The 19,835-nt window shown below is 43.5% G+C and overlaps 2 protein-coding genes across 8 annotated transcripts in view; one reads left to right on the top strand and one right to left on the bottom strand.

The window, feature by feature from the left end:
- Window positions 1–2,989: 2,989 nt before the first annotated feature.
- On the bottom strand, window positions 2,990–5,070 carry LOC118299118 (alpha-(1,3)-fucosyltransferase 4-like). The gene has a single exon (XM_035622573.2). The coding sequence runs from the start codon at window positions 4,578–4,580 to the stop codon at window positions 3,480–3,482; it is 1,101 nt and encodes a 366-aa protein (XP_035478466.2). The 5' UTR covers window positions 4,581–5,070; the 3' UTR covers window positions 2,990–3,479.
- Window positions 5,071–10,847: 5,777 nt separating this feature from the next.
- The window catches only part of cux1b (cut-like homeobox 1b), a 62,487-nt gene continuing 53,499 nt past the window's right edge, over window positions 10,848–19,835 (top strand). For 3 of the 7 annotated variants that reach the window (XM_035621785.2, XM_035621784.2, XM_035621783.2), the window contains exon 1: window positions 10,849–11,192. In XM_035621785.2, the coding sequence (XP_035477678.1) occupies window positions 11,130–11,192 (63 nt within the window). In that variant the 5' untranslated portion in view covers window positions 10,849–11,129. Of the gene's footprint in view, window positions 11,193–19,835 lie in introns of all 7 variants that reach the window. The other 4 variants (XM_035621782.2, XM_035621781.2, XM_047335661.1 and 1 more) reach the window with 3 other exon arrangements.

The following is a 19,835-nucleotide window of genomic DNA, read 5'->3' as shown; positions in this document are numbered from 1 at the left end:
ATGATTGCAATCACAGGAGCCATCAGTGAGACAGAGTGGAGGTCTATGGGGCAGGGAGACACAGCCATGGGAAACCAGCCGTCAGATTACTGCGCTGCGCTGCCATGGGAACACCGTGCTGTTTATTTGTCTTGGGGTTTGTGTTGTTTCATATGCATTCTCCTCCCCTCTATGCGGCCTTTTGATGTGCAGAACATGAAAGATTCTTCATAGAATATGTTTAGGCTGTAAGAGAGGGACACGGGAGGAGAGCAGTTACGTTTCACAACATAGTAAGCCTACTGTAAGTCAATATGTCTCCCCAAACCAGTACAAATGTGACAGATTTCATAGCGATTAGGCTGGTCTCTTTGATCCCTCGAGAGAATGAAAGGCAGACTTTTCACTCCCCAGTCAACGGATGTTTTTAAGAGAAACATCTGTTGCTGTACAAATGAGATTACTGTGTCTCTAGCCAGGGGCCATGTAGGTTATGAATGGTGCCGTTACTGAGGTGGGGGCCTGAAAGAGCTGAGAAGGATCTTTGTAATAAGCTGTAGCTGCTAGTTAAGGGTTTTAAATCAAATTAAATTGCCTCCGATTCTAGGTATTCATCAATGCTCACCTTCAACTTGTTCAGCGGCATCACCACTGCCAGTACCCGAATCGCTATACATCCAATATTTCACCTTGTTGCCAAGCAACAACTCACCTCAGCCGCTGTAAACTTGTCGGCCTGTGACATGGGGTGATATTTCATCCTGCAGGAGAGAAACAGAAAAGAATAATTACTGTTTCCATCTCGTTGACTTTAAAGTAACTGCCTTGGTACACACTGACTAAGATATGCATTATCTGCATCCTGGAACTTTGCTAATGATTTACGTTTTACATTGAATGACACTAATTCCTCATTATCTGATTGATGAATTCTTGTGAGAGGCATCACAAGCCGCAGAGTAATCTATGCCGTGTCTGTGCAGGTCTCCTGCCGTTCCTTCTGGGAAAAAGACCCTGAAGCCCTAGAGAATCGTCTCCTTGGGTCGGTTTCTGACAAAACTGCCATAAGAACTGTTCATGCAGCAAACACAAAGCGTACTGCACTGGCATTTCAGATGATACTTTTCAGATGAATACACAATCATGGATGTTGCACGGGTCAAGAATAGGCAACCATAGTGGCGGTTTTTATGCAACAGTCACACAATGATTGTTTTGGGAGGCAGTAACTGACTTTGAACATAAAATGTAAAGCTTTTCTGTAGGATAAGCATGAGGTTAGAATCTGTGTCCTCTGTGTGGGGAATGTATGGATGAGCAAGAAACTAAGATGTGCATTTTTTTCCTTTATTAGAAAAATATATAGTGATTCCAGATATCATTACTGCATGAAATCCAGTATCATGGCGTCGTCACTTCCCACCACGTTATTAAAACACACCATTTGCATTTTTTAGGTGCAGCGATGTAAATGATATGCTTTACTGCCTCATAAAATTGTATGGATCTTATTACAGTCTTCTTTGGGATCAGAAGACAATAAGAGGAGTGTCCTTGCTGTCAATAATGCTGGGTGGGTCAACTGTCCAGCACCTGCTCTGTCCAGGCAATCGGATCCATGCTGCCCACGACAGAGAGGTACGACGAGCCATTTGAAGGACACTCAACAAGAAGCTTCAAGGAGATGCAGGCCCCTGCCTAAATGCAGGCAGGGGCGTTTCGTGTATCTATGTTTGTAAGCTTGATGAGTGGATATGATTGTGCTCACAGTAACTAGATATGCTAATAATTCCCCATTGTACATGAATGGGATTATGACAGGGATGAAGGGGTCTGGCTGTGCTGGCCGTCTGAAAGCATTATTGCTGATAGACGTCAGTGGTTTCAACAGCTGTTGAGGCAGCAGCTCATTATGGCTGCGCAATATTATTCGCTGCCACTGTGCCTGTAGGAAATGTTTCATTTGACAGTGCTAAGTGTTAATTCTGCGTCTGGGCACTAACAGAGGTGTAAATTTAAATTTTCCACATCACAGCTTCTGATGTCTATCAAGTGACTCCACAGAACGCAGGTTCACTTCCTCTCTTCTCACGCTTTTCCCCGCTGCCTTATTGCTACAGCCTAAGCTATGACAACACACAGTATAGAGGGTAATAAAACCACAGGAAAATCAACATAGTTGTGTAAACATAGCAACGCTAAATTAAAGACTGAGGGACGTGTGTGTTACAGCTGTCTCGCTCTCTAACACAAGAGGTATATGAACTAAAATGAAGAGTTTTGGGGTCTAACCAGGGGTCATTCAGTTTGACCCCTGAGAGGGAACAGTGTGAGTGTCAGTGATGAGCAGACATAAAGGAGGGGCTCAGAGTGCTTATGACATGACTTTCAACCATGTGTGGCGTTAAGCTAATAGAACAGATCAGGGGACAGTATGAAAAACATGATTTAGTCCTAACCCTTCAGGTAAGATACATGTAAACCGGCGGGTATTTGTGCACTTGTTTGAGGCGGAGTCAAACATGCACAACAGGCAACACATTCATTCACTCCCTCTAAATACATTAATTGCCCATTCCATACCCTAGACTAACTGAAACAGCTCTTTGCATGTTTTAACCATGCAGCTTAAGTCAGATTAACTTTACGCTTCTGAGGATCACTTTTCAAAACAAATAGTTTCGTTACTTTTTGAGCTCTGGTGTGTTTCACTGTGTAAACGTCTCTTTGCAAAGATGTCAAACTTGCATGACACAGATAATATGTCATAGTTAACATTTTACATATCTATCACCTTCATTATTTTCAGCAGCACTATAGGCCTAATGTTGCATGACACTGATGTTTAAAAACAAGGATCTTGACGTATTTCATCAATGAACCATCTCAAGTTCTTTCTCTGCAAGGTGATTTTCTTCCTGTATAATGTAAGACACTGTTCTCAATGTATTTTTTTTTTAAAGGTATTGTTTAGGAAATAGCCTGCATCAAGTGACCATGAAGGACAGGCGACGGTGTTGTTAGATTTATTCTTACTTATTTGCAGAAACAACTTTAATCTGTGGGAAAAGTAAAAAAAAGAAAAGAAAAAGACATCAACATAAAACGTGACAAACCATTCTGGATTAACTTGATAAAATAATTTAAATAAGGTCATCATTTAAATTGAATCGACGTTCTCCCTCATCAGTAGATTTCATTCATAAACTTTGAAAGCAGCCGTTTGTCTTTTTCCTCCATGCCTCTGCTGCAGGGGTCAGTGATCTGGATCTCTCAGCTCTGTGCCTGCAGTTCAGTCCAGTCCAGTCCAGTCCAGTTCAGTTCAGATCAGTCCAGTTCAGTTCAGTTCAGTTCAGTTCAGTTCAGTTCAGTCCAGTCCAGTCCAGTTCAGTCCAGTCCAGTCCAGTCCAGTCCAGTTCAGTTCAGTTCAGTTCAGTCCAGTCCAGTTCAGTTCAGTTCAGTCCAGTCCAGTTCAGTTCAGTCCAGTGCTGACGATCTTTTCACGAGCGAAACCAGGTGGTCAGGTCTTTGACCACGTCCGTCCTGCCTCTGGTCCTCCTCGTGGCCCTGCAGGCAGCGCAGTAGTGTTCAGCCCACAAGGCGGGCCGGTGCAGGCTGTAGCCCCCCCTCCAGTCCAGGTGCCGCCTGAGACGGCTCGGGTTCCGCCTCAGCATCAGCAGGTACAGGGCCAGACCCCGGACTGTGGGGAAGTCGTCCACGTGGATGAAGGCCTCGGGGGGCAGGAAGCGCTCATAGTTCTCCCTGGACGGACCCAGGACCACGGGCACGGCACCGGCCAGCACCGCGTTCCACAGCTTCTCCGTGATGTAGTCGGTGTGCTGCGAGTTCTCCAGCGCGAGGTAGAACTGGTAGCGCCCGAGCAGCCGCACGACGCTCCCGCTCCCGCCACCGCCCCCGCGGTCCTCCGGCACCGGCCGGCCCGCGCTCCCGTACACGTCCACCTGGATGTACCGGCGGAGCTGGCGGTACAGGGCCACGCGTGCGTGGGACTCCGACCAGTTGCTGATGACCCAGGCCAGGAGGCGGGGCCGCAGGAGGTGTGACCGCGGGGGGCTGTGGAGCGGGTGCGTGGAGCGGTTCGGCACATGCTTGGCTCCGCGCACCCGGGGGATCAGATACCCGTACGGCAGGAAAATATCCGAATCTGTCCGGTAGCTCATTGTGAGATTGAAGACCCCCTCGAAGCGCCACAGTCCGGGTGTGTGGGCGGGGGACTCGTAGTTGAGCCATATCCACTTTTGCGCGCACGGTCGCGGTTCCGGCGGCAGCTCAGCGGCGCCGGTGGCCACCTCCCGGTGGTGGACGACCACCGCGTCCGCCCGCGGGTACGCGCTCCTGTCGGCGGTGAGCGTGCACCCGCCGACCTGCCGGAGGGCAGAGCAGTCTGGAAGTGTCTGGTGTCGGCCGAACGGATGGGTCCAGATCAGGAGCGTCACCGGGCGCTCCTGCGCGGACACGGACACACGCGGCTCTAGGGCGAACGGGTCCGGCAGGTAGAGGAGGCAGACTCCCACGAGGGACAGGAACCCGGCGGCGGCCACGCACGCAGAGCAGGTTCCTTTGTGAATGCTACACAACATGTCTCCCGCCGGGACACGCCGAAGCGGCGCGCGTGTCACGTGTCGCCACGTCTCCCATCGACGCACTTCACCCGGTAGTTTTCCCAGAAGTTGAAAAAACGTTGATCTGTCAAGCTGTTTTCCTTTTCCCACCCATAAGTGCGACACGGAAGTACAGGACAAGATCAGTCCCAGAGTTTATTGCAGCCCGCAGGCACACCCACATGCCCTACTTTCTGTATTCATCAACCTGGGCAGTTAACCTGCAGGTCAGGTTAACCTTCAGAGAACCCTGCAACAAGCCCGTTGCCCCAACACCCTCTCTCACAGCATCGCCCCTGTCTCCTGTCTCCTGTCTGTCCCTGCACGGCGGCGGTGGCCGATGTCATGTTTGTCTTTTCCTGGTCCTACCTGGTCCAAACCGGGTGAAACACAGTCCCCGGTGCTGTATGCTCAAGCATTTAGACGTGGCAGCGTTGGGCTGAGTTCCTGTTACCGGAGAATGGGGCCTTTGTGAGGCCTGCTGCCTCCCAGGCACTGTTAGCTTGGGTAAACACATTTGCTCAGGGAGGAGTCCCACTGATGAATATGCAAAGGACTTTTCTTTTTTCTTTTTTTCAAACGAGACATGTTTTTATTCAACTCATAAACTTGAAAAAAAAATGTTTTATCATCTTTTATGATAAAGGGCCAGGGGTCAAATCACAAGCGTATGGGGTTTGGACAATCTGCAGCATGAAGAGTCTTATTAAAAGTTCTGTCCCATAAACTCACATTAAAATAAGTTGCTTATAATCCTCAGATCTCGTGGCTCGATTGTTGAAAACGTCCTGCGGCTGTTGAGGTACAGTAATAAAACCTATGAGGCCTCAATCCTCCATGGATCCTCGTGTAAAACGCTACACGGGTCCCTCACCACTAGGTGTCTCCATACACAAGCACAAGGCCGCCTGTGATGTGTCCTGTGCTGCTTGTGGAGTGTAGAGGCATTAGAATCATCTCCAGACATACATGTTTAATTTGTCCAATGAATAAACATTTCAGATGGAAATTAGGCGTGCGGCGGCAAGGCTTTGAACTGGTTTGTCTTCAATGTTTAATTTATCAGATATGACCGAGCATTGCAACACCCTCAAATGTTAACGTTGATAAATGATTCAGTTTTAATTTGGAGCTCTAACCTGAACAAATACAGGCAGAAGAAGAAGAAGAAGAAGAAGAAGAAACAACACCAACAACAAGCCCTCAGATGGTGACACTGTCTGTGTAAAATGATCAGCTGCCCAGGTTGCTGTCTGTATGTGGATGAATTCTGATCATAACTCATGAAAAAATGATGAGCCGACAGGGTCGGGGATGCTGCTCTGTGTGTTGAGCGTGAGCTCTGGTGGGCAGGAAAAACACGGCGTGACTGGGACAACATTATTTCCCCCCACAGACACAGAGTGTGTCATGAAGTCTGGAAGTGAGCGGAAAAAAATGGCAGACAAGGAGGAGTGGGAGGAGATGAAGCAAGAAGCATGTGTGCGTCTTCTCCACTGGGTCCTCCTCCTTCCTGTTAGATCCATTCACTTTTCTTCACTGTGGAGCCAAAGAAAAAAAAGAAAAGATATTTCTTTGTGTGTATGTATGCTGCTGTGCGTGCATGTGCGTGTGACTAGTTATCCCCATAAGAGGTTTTGTATTCTTTCTGCATTATTTATCCTCCCTTTCATCAGAACAGTTCTATTTTCAGCCGATCATTTAATGTCCTGCCCGGGGTTATCTTGTTTTGGTAAGAAACACAGCAACTCATAAGTTATGGATACATGGTGAGGTTCCACGGCATCCACACACACACATACATGTCTTTCCTCAGGAACAGCCGAGGTGACTGAGGTCAGGAAATGACACGATGAAAAGAGTTTTGTTTATCTCCTCCTAGTTCGTCTTTTTAATTATTTTAATCCTATGCTGCACGAAAAAGCAACAACATGCAAATGCTGCTGGTAATGTGCTATAATTAAAGCTGGACTGATTGGTGATATGGTGACATTTCGTTCAGCTCAAATTACAGCTGTGGAAATACACAGAGCTTGGCATTCATGTTTGCTTCATCTTTCCTATTCTCTCTGGCGAGAAAATAACTTTTTGGTCATGAAGCTTTGTCATTTACAGTTGCAGACCTTGACTCTATGGAGGGATCGTTGTTGTTTTTTCCTTTTTCCTTTTTTTCTGTTCTACTGTAACTGCAGCATCTGGCAATGTGTATACATGCATGCAACGCCGATAGAAGAACAAAAACATATAAAATTGCTTGTCAGGTCATTTTATATTGGAGGAAAGTAGGGAGGTAGGTAGATAGATAGATAGATAGAAACTTTATTTATTATGAGGGAAGTTTAGAATAATAATGCTGAATTAAATAATGATGACACACAAACTGTATATATTTTTTAGACTGACATACTTTTTTATGTAGTTTCGTACATTTTCCAGACCTGTTACCTTCCTGCCTCTCAAACGTGACACCACTGTGTATCTTTGTGAATCTGTGTTTTTCTGGGTGTGTGAATCATACCAGCACAGAGAGAAGCATTCAGTTTTTGATGGGACCCCCAGGTCTTCACTCATCTTCCCTATTGATTTTCTCTTGCCTTCCTTTTTTGCACTCCCAGGGGATGGGATGTCTCAATTGGTCCCGGCCAGTAAAGGAGAGTGTGAGCGATAGAGAAACAGATAGGGGATGAGGGAAAGAAAAAAAGACAGGGAAAAAACAAACGAAGGGAGAGAACGTAGAGAGAAGGAGGAGGAAGAGGCAGGAGGGGCCTGCGGGCTCCCTGATCACAGAGGCCCTCTCTGACCCCTGACCTTGATCGTGACCTTAGAGGTTGCCCCAGAGGTCAGAGGTTGTGTGAAAGTGCCACTGCGGCGATTCACTCCACTGCTGGGTGATGATGATCTTATACAGCCTCCACAGCCTGTCTGACATGATCAGTGTTGCTCTCTGCCTGCAGCTCCCAGGGGCCACACATCCATCTCTAACCTGGCCACACAAGGCCCACTAAAAGCACCTTACAGGCAGAGTCAATGAGCAGGAGGAAAAGTGACACAAATAGAGAAAATTGGGAAAGCTAAAAGACAGAAAGTCTATCTTATTTTTTTTACCCTGTAGCTCAGACAGAGCATAAGATGTAGTTGAATAGCTGACTCAAAGGGTATATGTATTTAAACTTGAACCAAATATATCAAACATGATCTGATTTGAAATTGTTCATGCCGTCCCTGTCATGAACAATTTCTGCTGTTTTTTTCCCCCTGCTCTTTAATTTGACCACGTAATGAAATAAAAAGACAAGTAAGGGGGGGAAATTCATGCCAGACGTATGAACATGATAATTTGTAGGTGGATTGATAGCTCAGCGTCTTACTTGTTGCGACTCACACTGATTACCACCCGCTGCTTCAAAGTATTCCAGAGCTGTATGTTGAAGTGCAGAGACTCTGAGGAGAGAGCGCCTGAGTTTAAAATCTAACTATATGTAATGTTCACTACAAAGTTTGTACATTAAATTGTTATTTTACTGAATACATTTTCACATTCAAAACATAAAGAAACTGCTGTAATACATTTTTTGCCAGTTACTAAAAGAGCATATTGTGGAGCAGATTTGAACTAAAATACAAAGCTCTTTGGTAAAAGGCCTTTGTTACTTGTGTGATTTAGATTAGGCTGAATCCAGCTCGATAGATTTAATGGCTATACTTTTTAGGAAATATATTCTTCTGCGTGGATATTTATACAAAAAAAATCACAAGAAAAAATTTCTTGTTTGCAACAAACCAAATATTTGAAGCCTGTTATGTTATTTAATGTCCAAATTTAAGTGAACCATGTTGAATAATCTTTAAAATATTACTCAATACAATTACCATCATTTTGGAGTTACTTATCAGATGTTATCATTGATTGATAATATTATGCTAAGTACTTTTTCCTTTCAGCTTAACAAGTCTATATATCATGGCCTTAAAAAAACCATCATATTCCTTTTTGCTGTGTTTTCTTCTTTGTCTGATAGTAGGATATAAGCATAATGGACACACTGCAGAGTTACTCAGCCTGTGTGGATTTTCTCAGACCTGTATTTCTGGTTTAGCTTTGATGACAGGTAGCATCGCAAGTCATGCAGGCCAAGTCAAGGAAACACTGATTAACATGGTGGAAATGGAAAAACATAAGGGGATTCATATGTGGCACATTTTCAAAGAAGTAAACACATATTGTCAGCAGTGTATTTATTACTTAACACTGTGTTTTACAGCGGATCAATTGCCCTGAGTCTTGTAAAAGAAAAACATGACGTAATAATGGTAACAACTCATGCCAAAACTAATATGAATCATGCTGTAAGTATGTCTTTATCCATAATCATATTTCAAAGTAGCTCTCCCTGTCTGAGTAGTTGAATGCAAAGTGTGATTGGGTACATTTTATTAAAAGCATGAGACTTGATGTTTAAAGACTTCAATGCTCTGCATTATGTCTATAAATGAAGTATAAAATAAGGCAAAACCATTTAGGCTACATGTCAGCTGAGCACTGAGCACCATTCATACTGAGGAGGGAGGGAGACGCAAACAGCTTTCAAATTAAATCAAGTAATGACCTGAAAGTTGAGCTAATTCAAAGCACAAAAAATGCCCACCTTTGTATCCCAACACATGCAGTGAAAGAGGCGTTATTATCTATGGTAAATTCTTGTGTTATTTTAAGTGAGCGTAATTAAAGTGCAATGGCTGAAAAGAAATGAAAATTATTGGAGAAAAAGAAAATAAAGCTATAAAAATATGTTGGCAAAGGTTGAGCTGATAATGAAGGCTGTAGGGTCGGAGAATTAAAAAAAAAGGAGAATAAAAAAAGAATAAAACCTTCTAAACTCCATTGTGTGAATGCAGGCGTGGATTTTCCACACTCGGCAAGGCAAATTTGGGAAGCCACAAAGTGCTAAAAATGAAAACAATGTGTACAACAGATGTGTTAAACCTGATAAACACGGGCAGCTCGGCTCCGGTTTGGTGTGCAGCGCAAGTGGAGCCTGAAGCTTAGGCGAGATGTGTTCAAAGGTGCATAAGACGGTACAGTTTGACACAGGAATTTAGGGCACTCCATATATACAGTGTAATTAGAAATTCTTTTCATATCCCTCTGGGGCACGTCCACACACGGAGGAGGTCAGAGGACATGGCCAGCAGGAGTGACGCCTCGAGAGCAGCCAGGGTTCAGTTCGTTGCTCAAGGTCACTTCAGGAAAAGATACATATGCACAGTGACACCTTAACCACTGGGCTGCCCTGCTGCTCAGCGACTTGACTAGATTAACAACAATCTGATTTGATTCGTCTAATCTGATTAATATCTGCGTAGCCTTAACAGATTAATATCTGTGTAGCCTTAACTGAAAATATCAGGCTCCCTTTCTTAATCTAATAATTCTAAAATAAAAAAATAAGAGAAAATCATGAACTAGAAAATACCGTGTGCCAAATGCAAGTCCACTCCATCTTTTACCAATTGTTTAAATGGCCAAGTTCAGCAGGTCCTCTCCAACCCTGCTTTGTTGCATATGCAGATTTTTTTTTACACCAGATCCACCATCTTAATAAATATAAAAATAAATGCATCACGAAATGCAAATAATTGTGGTTATTGTCATCAATAATTTGTGTTGAATATTTTGTCTTATCAAGTGGACAGTTAGACACCTTTAGTCGAGATTCTCTTTTCAAATGCCCTATTTTGTTTAAATTGACATTATACTTTATTCTTTTTGCAATTATCCCTCATATCAGTCCATAATGGAACAACAACAACAAAATCCTCCACTGGGTTCCCTCAAAAATATAAACAAATAAAAAAGTGATGTAATATTCATAGATTATTAGTTTTTGTTGTTGCACCCAACCAGAAAAGAACAGATCAGTTTGATCTTTTGACTAAAATATAAGCAGCTGCATTAAAATAAGGATCATAATAAGTGACTTATTGTTTCTATTCGCATGTGTATTGATTATTGATTTTACTGTTAGATGTTTGATTGTTTTTTTTTCTTCATGACAGAGGAAACAGTGGTCCTGATTGCTCCCTTGGTGAGATGATTTTTTAAATTTTTTTTTAGATATAGGCTTCCAAGTAGCCTCCTGGCATTGTGTGTGTGTGTGTGTGTGTGTGTGTGTGATCTTTGCTCTCCTCCACATCACATGACAAGCCAAGCTGGAGTAGGTGACGTAGTCTCATCTGGGGCTCACAGCGTCGTGTGTTCCAACGTAATAAAATCGAGTCATTTAATAACAGTTCGGTTATTTACCTGTGATATCCGAGTGTTGAAAAAAAAAATGCTATTTAAGCAATTATAATGGCGTTATTAAGGCAACACTCCTGCGAGTCGACTCCGTTCCGCGCGCCAGCTGCCGCCGCGGTGGGCGGTGGGAGCGATCCGGCCCGGGTGTTCCGACCGCCCGGTCCTCTCCACTGAACTCCAACCCCCGCGCTCTCTATCAGCATCTCATTCCTGTCTCAATATGTCTCAAGATGGCGGCCAATGCAGGATCGATGTTTCAATATTGGAAGCGCTTTGACTTACAACAACTACAGGTCAGTTCCACCTCTGTTCAAACCGTCTCCCCTCCGTCCGCCTCGCCCGCCTCGTCTCGCTCGGCGGCGGGGTTTAGTGTGTTTTTCTCCCGGCGGCCGCCTCGTACGTGCGTTCGTAGGAGAATCCAAGAGCTCTTCCTCGCATTGATGAAAGTGGCTCTCTCGCTGATCAGAAATTGATCCTCTTTGTTCAATTCAACATCGATCGGACACTGCAACCGGGCAACGCCGGGGCGACGCCGCGGGGACGCGCCGCGGCACGAGGCGGACCGACGGGGCTCCGGGGCAGAGCGTTCGCCCCGCCACCTTTATTGCGTGTTCTTCAACTTTTACCGGAGCGGGTAGCCGTAGTTAGCCCGACGCTGTAGCCGCTGTGAGGTTGGATCATTTAGGGGGAGAAAAAAAAGAAGTGCGACTCATGATACGGCGGCGCTGTGGGGACAGCAGCTCTCCGCCGGGCAGCGTCGGCCGTGTGTGTTTCCCTGCTTTTAACTGTCAAATGTAAGTTTAGGTGAACGCGAGTGAAAACATTAGCAACCGGGTCGGCTAACGGCTTCGAGGCAGTTATATCGAAGTCGTCTCCGTCAATGTGGTTGATCAACTCGGTCGCTTTTTTTTTTTTTTTTTTTTTTTTTTTTCCGGTTTCCCCCCTTGACGGCAATTACACACGGAGAGGCTTTTTTTTTTTTTTTTTTTTTTTTTTTAACAGACATTGCCACGTCTGTGGAAGTGGACGGGACGGGTGTTTGTTGACGCGACGCGATTAGAGCAAAAACAAATAGCAGAAAAAATATGCGCCAACGTGACCTTGTTGGTTGTGATGAACTCCAGAAATGCGCCGGGCCTCGCGCACGCCGCCGAGGCTCGACGCGCACGGAGGAGATCCACACGGAGCGAACAATATGAGGGGATGTCGGGCCTGTTTCATGGAGTGTGTATGTTAGAGCCTGTGTGACCCATCACCAGACGCGCAGACAATGGCACTGTTGTGTCCCCCCGTGGCATTTAACGTGCATTGCTGAATTTCAAATCACAATTTATGAATATTAGTGGCCCGCTCGCCCGGTCGTCATTAACATAAGATTTCATTATGCGGGCTGTAGCCCAATTGTTCATACATTATTTTGTACATGACACAGGCTTGGGATTTAAACTTTTATTTAGGTCATGATGCCCCGATGACGGGGTAGACAAAAGGACAGTGAGCAAGTCTTCCCAGCGTGCTTTGTGTTGCACTTATGCCACATCATCAAGGCTTCACTTCTCCTATTTATTTGATCCTGTTTGGTCCTCCTACTCGTGCCCCCTTGTTCATGCATTATGTAAAACATTTGAGACTGCTTTCTCTTTTCTTTTCCTGCACTATCTATCACCCACCACTTCCTGCCCCCCGCCCCCTCCCCAATCTTTCTCTCCCTCACCCCCCCCCCCCCTCTTCGCTGGCCCTTCACCCTGCTTTCACCCATTTCGCCCTGTTTGAACTGGTGTGAGTGTGTGAATTTGTCTGAGATCCGTCTTTTTCATAGATTGACTGCCAGCGCGGACAGTGAAGGCACTGCCAGCAGCCAGGACATGAAAAATGCATCGCATAAGTTTGTGATAAGGCCCTGGGTAATTATGGCAAAGGCCCCTATCACAAGCGATTAGTCAGGACAGTGAATCTGAGCGTGTGCAAAAAGGCTGGCGGTTGGCAGGCCTGTCTGCAGGATAGGAATCAGTCGGAGCTGGTGTGTGTGTGTGTGTGTGTGCGTGCGTGTGTGTGTGTGTGTGTGTGTGTGTGCGCGTGCGTGTGCGTGCAGAACTGCTCAGAACATTCACTGTCTATTATTGATGACATCTTATTTACCCTCCCTCCCACTGAGAGGCTCCTAGAGGAAAGCCTTCAGAGGAGAACCTTTTTTTTATCCATTTTTTGAGGATAATGTGAGGTTGGCATGATATGATCATGGTCTACACGCTGCCTTGTCAGCCAATTGCGTTCTCCGCTCCCTCTTCCTTGTGATCGAATGGACAGTGTGCGCTTAAAATCGCTCTGTTTTGTGTACGTGAGTCGCACCAGCAAAGGAATGTTTTTTTTCCCCGTTTTTTTTTTTTTGTTGTTTTCTTTTTGATGATGAAAATCCGACCCAACCTAGTTGTCAGTAGCTTTAAGCCATCATAAAGTCTATTCCTCAGGCTCCAACTGCTGATGTTCATTAAAATCTTATTTGATCAGTGTGTCCTATTCCCTGTGTGAGAAACTAGCTAGGTGGTTGTAACAGGACAGAGAGTGCTTTGAAACAGCACAGCGAGCTGTTAACTTGTCTTCTCTGCGTGATCCCCCCCCCCCCCCCCCCCCCCCCCCCCCCCCACCACCACCACCACCACCACCACTACCAACACAAATGGGTGCAACAGTGATGCTTTTAGCAAGGTCTCGAACACTTGCAAAATGGATCAGTGATTCAGAGATGATGGCAGGGTGACAGTAAATTACAGATGGAGGAGGTTTTAACGTCTGTAATCCCTGTTCGTCCATTACAGAGTTGCGTTTCTTTAGAGGGGATCATCACTCTTCTGTCCTGTTGTTTTCCCCCCCCTTTTTTTCATTTGTTTTTTTTTACCAAGTCAAACAGTTTGCTGGAACATTGTGTTTTTACTTGAGAGTGATGAGAAATTGCACTTCATTACACGTGGACCATTACAACATATGAGTGAATAGCTGAGCCCCAACCTATACTTTTTATATAAGTTTGGAAAATAAGGAACAGGCCTTTCTGTTTTACACAATTCCCAATTTAGGCCTAAAAGCCTACACCTCACCTCATAACATTTCATGGAACAAAGTGCCCCAGAGCCATTTTGAAAAATACTTCGCTACGTTAGTGGACAACTAAATAGTGTCTTAGATGAAAACTGATCTAGAGCTCGTTCTTGTTAACCACCTCCTAATGGGTAAATTTAGGAAAAGGGTTTTGTAAGTTGATCCCAGAGTGGTGGTCAGTGGCAACCTGAGTGGTTTAAATCTCTCAGCGACTGGCCCGCTGTTGTCTGCAGGAGTTTTAGTGTTAATTTATGAGCTGGTTGTCTGAACTCACTGGCGGGATATTTTTACCCCTCTGTTGCTGCACAGGCTGGGGGAGCAAAGAGGAAGGGGCATCACGTCATGCTTATACTGTAGCCAACCGGTTCTCTGCCCAGTGACAAAACCTGGCATTGGGACTGAGGTTTCACTGTGTCGGTGGGTGGTGAGCGACTAAGCGTGAGTCAGAGCAAGGGATGAGTGCATGTCAGGTCTTTGGTCTGCCCTCCGTCTTCTTCGGTTGGGCTCTGTCATGCTACTTTCTAAGAGGTTATAGTGAATCCTTATGAATGGATAACCTCCATACGACGGAGAAGAATGTGTGGCATTCAGAAAACGGAAGAAAAAAAAAAAAACAGTGTTCATATACCTTATCAGTGGCTAATTCTCAACAGAGGCCCATACTCCCCCAAGTCCTCCGCAATTTATTGTACGTCACACTTGCACTCAGTTTCGAACCTCTCCCTGCGTCTTGAAGAACGTCTGCACCAGACTTGGTTTATCTGATTTAACACAATGAGTAAATATACAATACTCCGCGATTGCAAACATCTTGAACACATTGTTTTGACATTGGTGTGTTAAAAGAAATTTTGACCAATGCCTTTTGATGTTTGAACAAAAGATAAAAAAGCATTTAACAGAAGTCTAAAAATAGGGGCACCCAAACAGAGGGAGACAGAAGCTCTTAATTCAGGCTTTATGCAAAAGTGCGTGACAAACATGTTTCCTTCCACAATTCGTAGAATTTGTTTAAATAAGTATGAAACATCTATTTAATCAATTGTTTCATTTCACAACTGCTCTGCCTTGAGATGGTCCAGGTGATAATACACAATTTAAATATTGTAATATAAAATGTTAATAATATAATATAAAACATTGATAATAATCCTGGTAATGATGGCAAGTACTCTTTTTGTGTCTAGATAATAGTTGATTATATTTGGTTGCAACAAATGCAAAGATTATATAGACTGAAGAAATTCTTAAAAATCTGGGTCAGATGAGATCACAAAGACAGTCACTTTTTGATGCAGTGACTGTCACGTCTTCTGCCGCCTTCAAAATGTATTGTCACGACTACAACAGAGTTATTATGAGCAGTTAAAAATTAAATTACAGCATTCCAAATTGTGTACACCACAGAATAATAGAGCGGCCTACAGCCAATGGGAAATTTCTCTTGCTGCCTTCTGTTCAGCATATTTACTGCTTTCCCTGAACATAATAACTTTTTTTTATCTTTTACAATGTTCCTGCTGCTTTGAAACACACTGAGACTGAGAGGTGACATTGTAAGGGTGGAGAGCACGGAGGTGATGAAAAAGGTTTTTTTTGGTCGTATCGTTATTATTTTTGCTTGGCTTTCTATTATAATATATTTTCAACGCTTCGCATTTCGTCACTAAAACATAAATTTTATCATCTACAGTTTCTCCTCGTTTTTTACTTTAGAGGGTACAGCTTTGGGAAAATAGCCACAAGTTTCTAATTTATAGTGTATATATAGTATGTAGGATATGAAACTTGTGGTATTGTCCTTAAACAACTGGCTCAATTTAGAAAAGAAAATCTATATTTGAGTTTTTAAACCACACAGATTTTATAGCCTTCAATAAATCATAAAAATAAAAATATCTTTTAGAGGTAGTGTGACAGCCAATATTTTAAAGTATTTTATGTCTTGGCTTACTGAGTCAATACTTAAATAAAATGTTATTAATTTGTGCCATCTGTGCTGTTCAAACTCTCTACAGGCTCCAGGCTGGACTAAATTTTTACAAGCTGGAAATCAGTAACTTGCACCCCACTTTATTGTGCATCGGAATGTGGTCGAAATTAATATTTGATGTGGCTCATAATCACCCCCAAATCTTGATGTATTGTCTTCATGTTCCCAAGCACTTATAACTAAAACACTTTAATGTAACGACACAGACAGGACCTCTACCAAACAACCAGAGGCAAGAGCACAGGGGGCAGTTTCCATGGACCTATTTTCAAGTGGCAGGCATTATTTACAGACCCACTTGGAGTCTCTCTCACCTACAGCATCATAGAGTTTCACCGTATCTCATGACAGAAGCATCCATTATTCTGCTGCTCTGTATTCCAGCAGAGAGAGCATGGGCTTCGGTGACTGGACACTTCTCTTCAGGTTCCCTTTGGAATACACTGGTCTGTTTCCACTTCATAAGTATCAGGATGTTGCCCTCTTTATTTGAGAATCAAGCGTCCACTTGAAGCGGTGCCTCTGAGGCTGATGTGCTCTTGTATTGTGATATTAAGCCTGAGGTTTTCAGTAAACAAAAATCTTGCATTCCCAAAGGGAAAATATCTGTTCTTCTTCAGAGATGACTGATAAAGTAAGAATGCAAACACACAGTAAGGTGCAGACCATCCTCCCATATGCAGCAACACAATCAGGTCACACTTGCTTTACTAGTGCTTCTTTTTTTTTTCTAACTCTCCAATTATGTTTTTTTCCATCTCATCTTCATCAAGGTGTGGTTTATCTAAAATCCCAACCTTCTATCGAATAGTACCCTGTTGCTTTGGCTATTTTCAGAGGTATTTTACCTACAAAAAAATGAAGCTAAACATAAAACCCAACATCCTTTTAGGGCTGCAGATGAGTAATCTCTAGCAATTATTTTCTCAATTATTTCATTAATTGTTTGATCTATAAATGTCAGAAAATGGTTTAAAAATAAAACCTGTCACTATTTTGTGTGAACAGTCAAAAACTTAAATAAATGCAGAAAAGCAGGAAAATCTTCACAATTTAGAAGCTATAACCAATAACCGTTTGGCAGTTTTAGCATGAAATAATTACTTAAAAGGTGAAGTGATTGTCAAAATAGTTGGTGATTGTCAGTCATCATAGTCATTTATTTCATTTTTCAGTTATCCATCATTCTTTACCATACTTTCCACTCTCCAGAGTCATTTAACAGATGTAATACATGAGGATTGGAGTTAAGTGGGGAAACCTAAGCAACGTGTGGTGAAACTTTGAATAATGACAACTCTGGTTAAAAACGGGCTTAAGGCAGCCGAGGAAATCTGAGCTGTTCGAAAGAGTCTGATTGGTTGTTAAGGTGCAGATTTCTGATGAACCAACAAGCCAAGCCTGGACGAGACTTAATAGTATTCTGAAGAGTTAAACACGACGTTAACATGGAAATATAAACAGAGGCGATGGACCAGAAAAACGAAATGGGAGTCCCATTCCCACAAGGTACCACAATGTGATAATTTAGACCAACTGCAGACGGTTGCACACTGGGGGCCAGTGTTCGAAAACTTTTTTGACAAGTTTGGCAGAGTGCACTGCTGAGTTTGAAGCTAATGCCATGCTTCATTTTGTTCCACAATCGTGTTGCCCTGCCTGACGAAATTTGTTTCTGCAGCAAATACTCTGCGGCCTTCGGGATCTGGTGTAGACGAGCTATTGGAGAACCACTAGCCCTACCTATTTTAGTGTTGTTTATCTCACTGTTATCAAGGAGTCTGGGCTAAATAAGGCCAGAGGAGCCTTATGTGCAGGTCCTTCCCCAAGTCATCAGACTCATGACTCCAGTATCAGTGTCCTCTTAGATCATTGACCATAGGTATTGAATTCTAATAGGCCTATTGGTGTGTCCTAATGGTCCAAGTATTGAATTATGATATTGGCAAGGGCTGATGGCCTCCGGATTGAATTATGATATTGGTGTGCTGCAAGCTAATGGTTCTTGGTATTGAATTATGATATTGGTGCACTTTGATGGTGTAGGGACTGAATTATGATATGGCTTGCTATCTGCTAATAGTTCACTCTGTGTAATTTTCAATGTCAATCATGGCTTCAGTTGCTCGATCCATCGCTGGCCTTCAGGCTCAACACATCAGTCACAAAGATGGGAACAGCCTTCAACCTTTAGCCTCAGTTCTCACTCCAATTTCTGTCGCTCTCTCCCATTTCACTTGCTTTTGTCATGTATTCAGTTCATCCAAGGGCATTGAAATGTGTCGCTGTATGTATTTTATCATCCTAAAATTAATTTTTTGACTAAAATAATACAAGAATGAGCAGTCGATTGCTTTACATCACCTTAAAACCGCCTCATTCGCCTTTTTTAAATAAAGAATAGAATATACTTTTACCCTTTTACTCAATGAATAGTTTGATAAAATCACTCTCTTGAATTTGTTCTATTGACTCATGTATTAATGCAGTAGCTGGTGTTATTTTTCTCATAAATACCTCAGCTTGTGTGTGTCCTCACAGCTATAAGAGCAATGAATGTTGGATGTTTTAATAACGATTTAACACCAGTTTAAAGATGCTAGATTAGGTAAAGAATTGTATTGATTTTCTAGCCTTTGTTCAGTGGCCAGTCAGTAACTCTGTGTGGATTTGGCATTAATACCGCACCTTATGTTATAAGGAGGCTAATGTTAAAGTAATGGAATTGTAATGGCTCTGAATCTGAGCTAACTTCATTTCTGTAAGTGCCCACACCTCTGCAGTGTTTATGTTGAGCGCATTCCCATTTTGGTAGTTTAAAAGCAACCAGAGCTGTGATGGTCCTGCTGCCAGCTCACAGAGTAAATGGACGGCCTGCTTCTGTGTCAGCCCTCTAAAAATAACACAGACTGCTGGCTGGGCTCAGCAGAAAACTACCACCGATTATGATGATTCAACTACCCTGTATTCACAGGTGCGTGTGTGTGCGTGCTGGGTGGGGGTGGGTTATGCTTAACAAATTGTCCTCTGCGTTCACTCTGGTATTGTTTTATGTCGTAGGTTGGTGAAACTTTGCTCAGTCAGGGGAAACTTGGAACCAAAGTTGCTGCAGTGCTCGCCATGCTAATTTAGATAATACTGGAAATCAGATAAAATAGTTTTAACTTCAGTCCTGCTGTTACAACTGCACAGGCTTTGCCTAATGTAAAATTTAAATCCTTATCGCAGGTCCGTGGCTTTGTCCAACAAAACGTGGGGAATTCTATACAAATGACGCAAACCTGTATCTGTTAAGTTCATTGAACGTCCTCAGACAGCGTCTTAACCTCTCCCTGATCTTTGACCTGAGCAGCTGTCAGACTGGAGCCAGGGTTCAGAGGTGGTCTGACCCTGCAGACCCCTGTGTGACCTGGGCTGTCTGACTGGCCTAACCTTTGGAGCTAACAGATGATGACTTCACCATCTGTCTTTTAACAGGTCTAGCCTCCTTGAACTTGAACTTGTTTTCACATGGAAAGACGGGATAAAAAACAACTAAAGAAAGAAAATTGTCTTGCAAGTAGCCTGGGCTGTTTATGTATTTTTTAATTTTTCCAAAAAAATGACCCAATGTGAATTCAAAATATTTAAATTTTATTCTTTGTTCACTCCTTTTTGTGAGCCCCTGCTAAAGTTGGAGTTTGTGTTTGGGCCAGTTTAATAGAGTAAGCTGGATGTCCATGGCTAAGCTCTGTAGCTTGCAGTCTCCTTTTTTGAAAGTGAGAGTTGTCCTCTTGAGAAAGGGGGAAGGGACCTTGTGTTTAGTAGACACAGGCTCATCCGCTGACTGCTGTCTGACCCTGAGTTC

Source organism: Scophthalmus maximus, chromosome 11 (genome assembly GCF_022379125.1).
Source record: "Scophthalmus maximus strain ysfricsl-2021 chromosome 11, ASM2237912v1, whole genome shotgun sequence".
Taxonomy (NCBI): domain Eukaryota; kingdom Metazoa; phylum Chordata; class Actinopteri; order Pleuronectiformes; family Scophthalmidae; genus Scophthalmus; species Scophthalmus maximus.
This window is presented reverse-complemented; position numbering and strand designations above follow the sequence as displayed.

What these genes read in the sequence shown, in the direction of transcription:
- LOC118299118 (XM_035622573.2), bottom strand. Translation starts at nt 4,580, where the DNA reads ATGTTGTGTAGCATTCACAAAGGAACCTGCTCTGCGTGCGTGGCCGCC.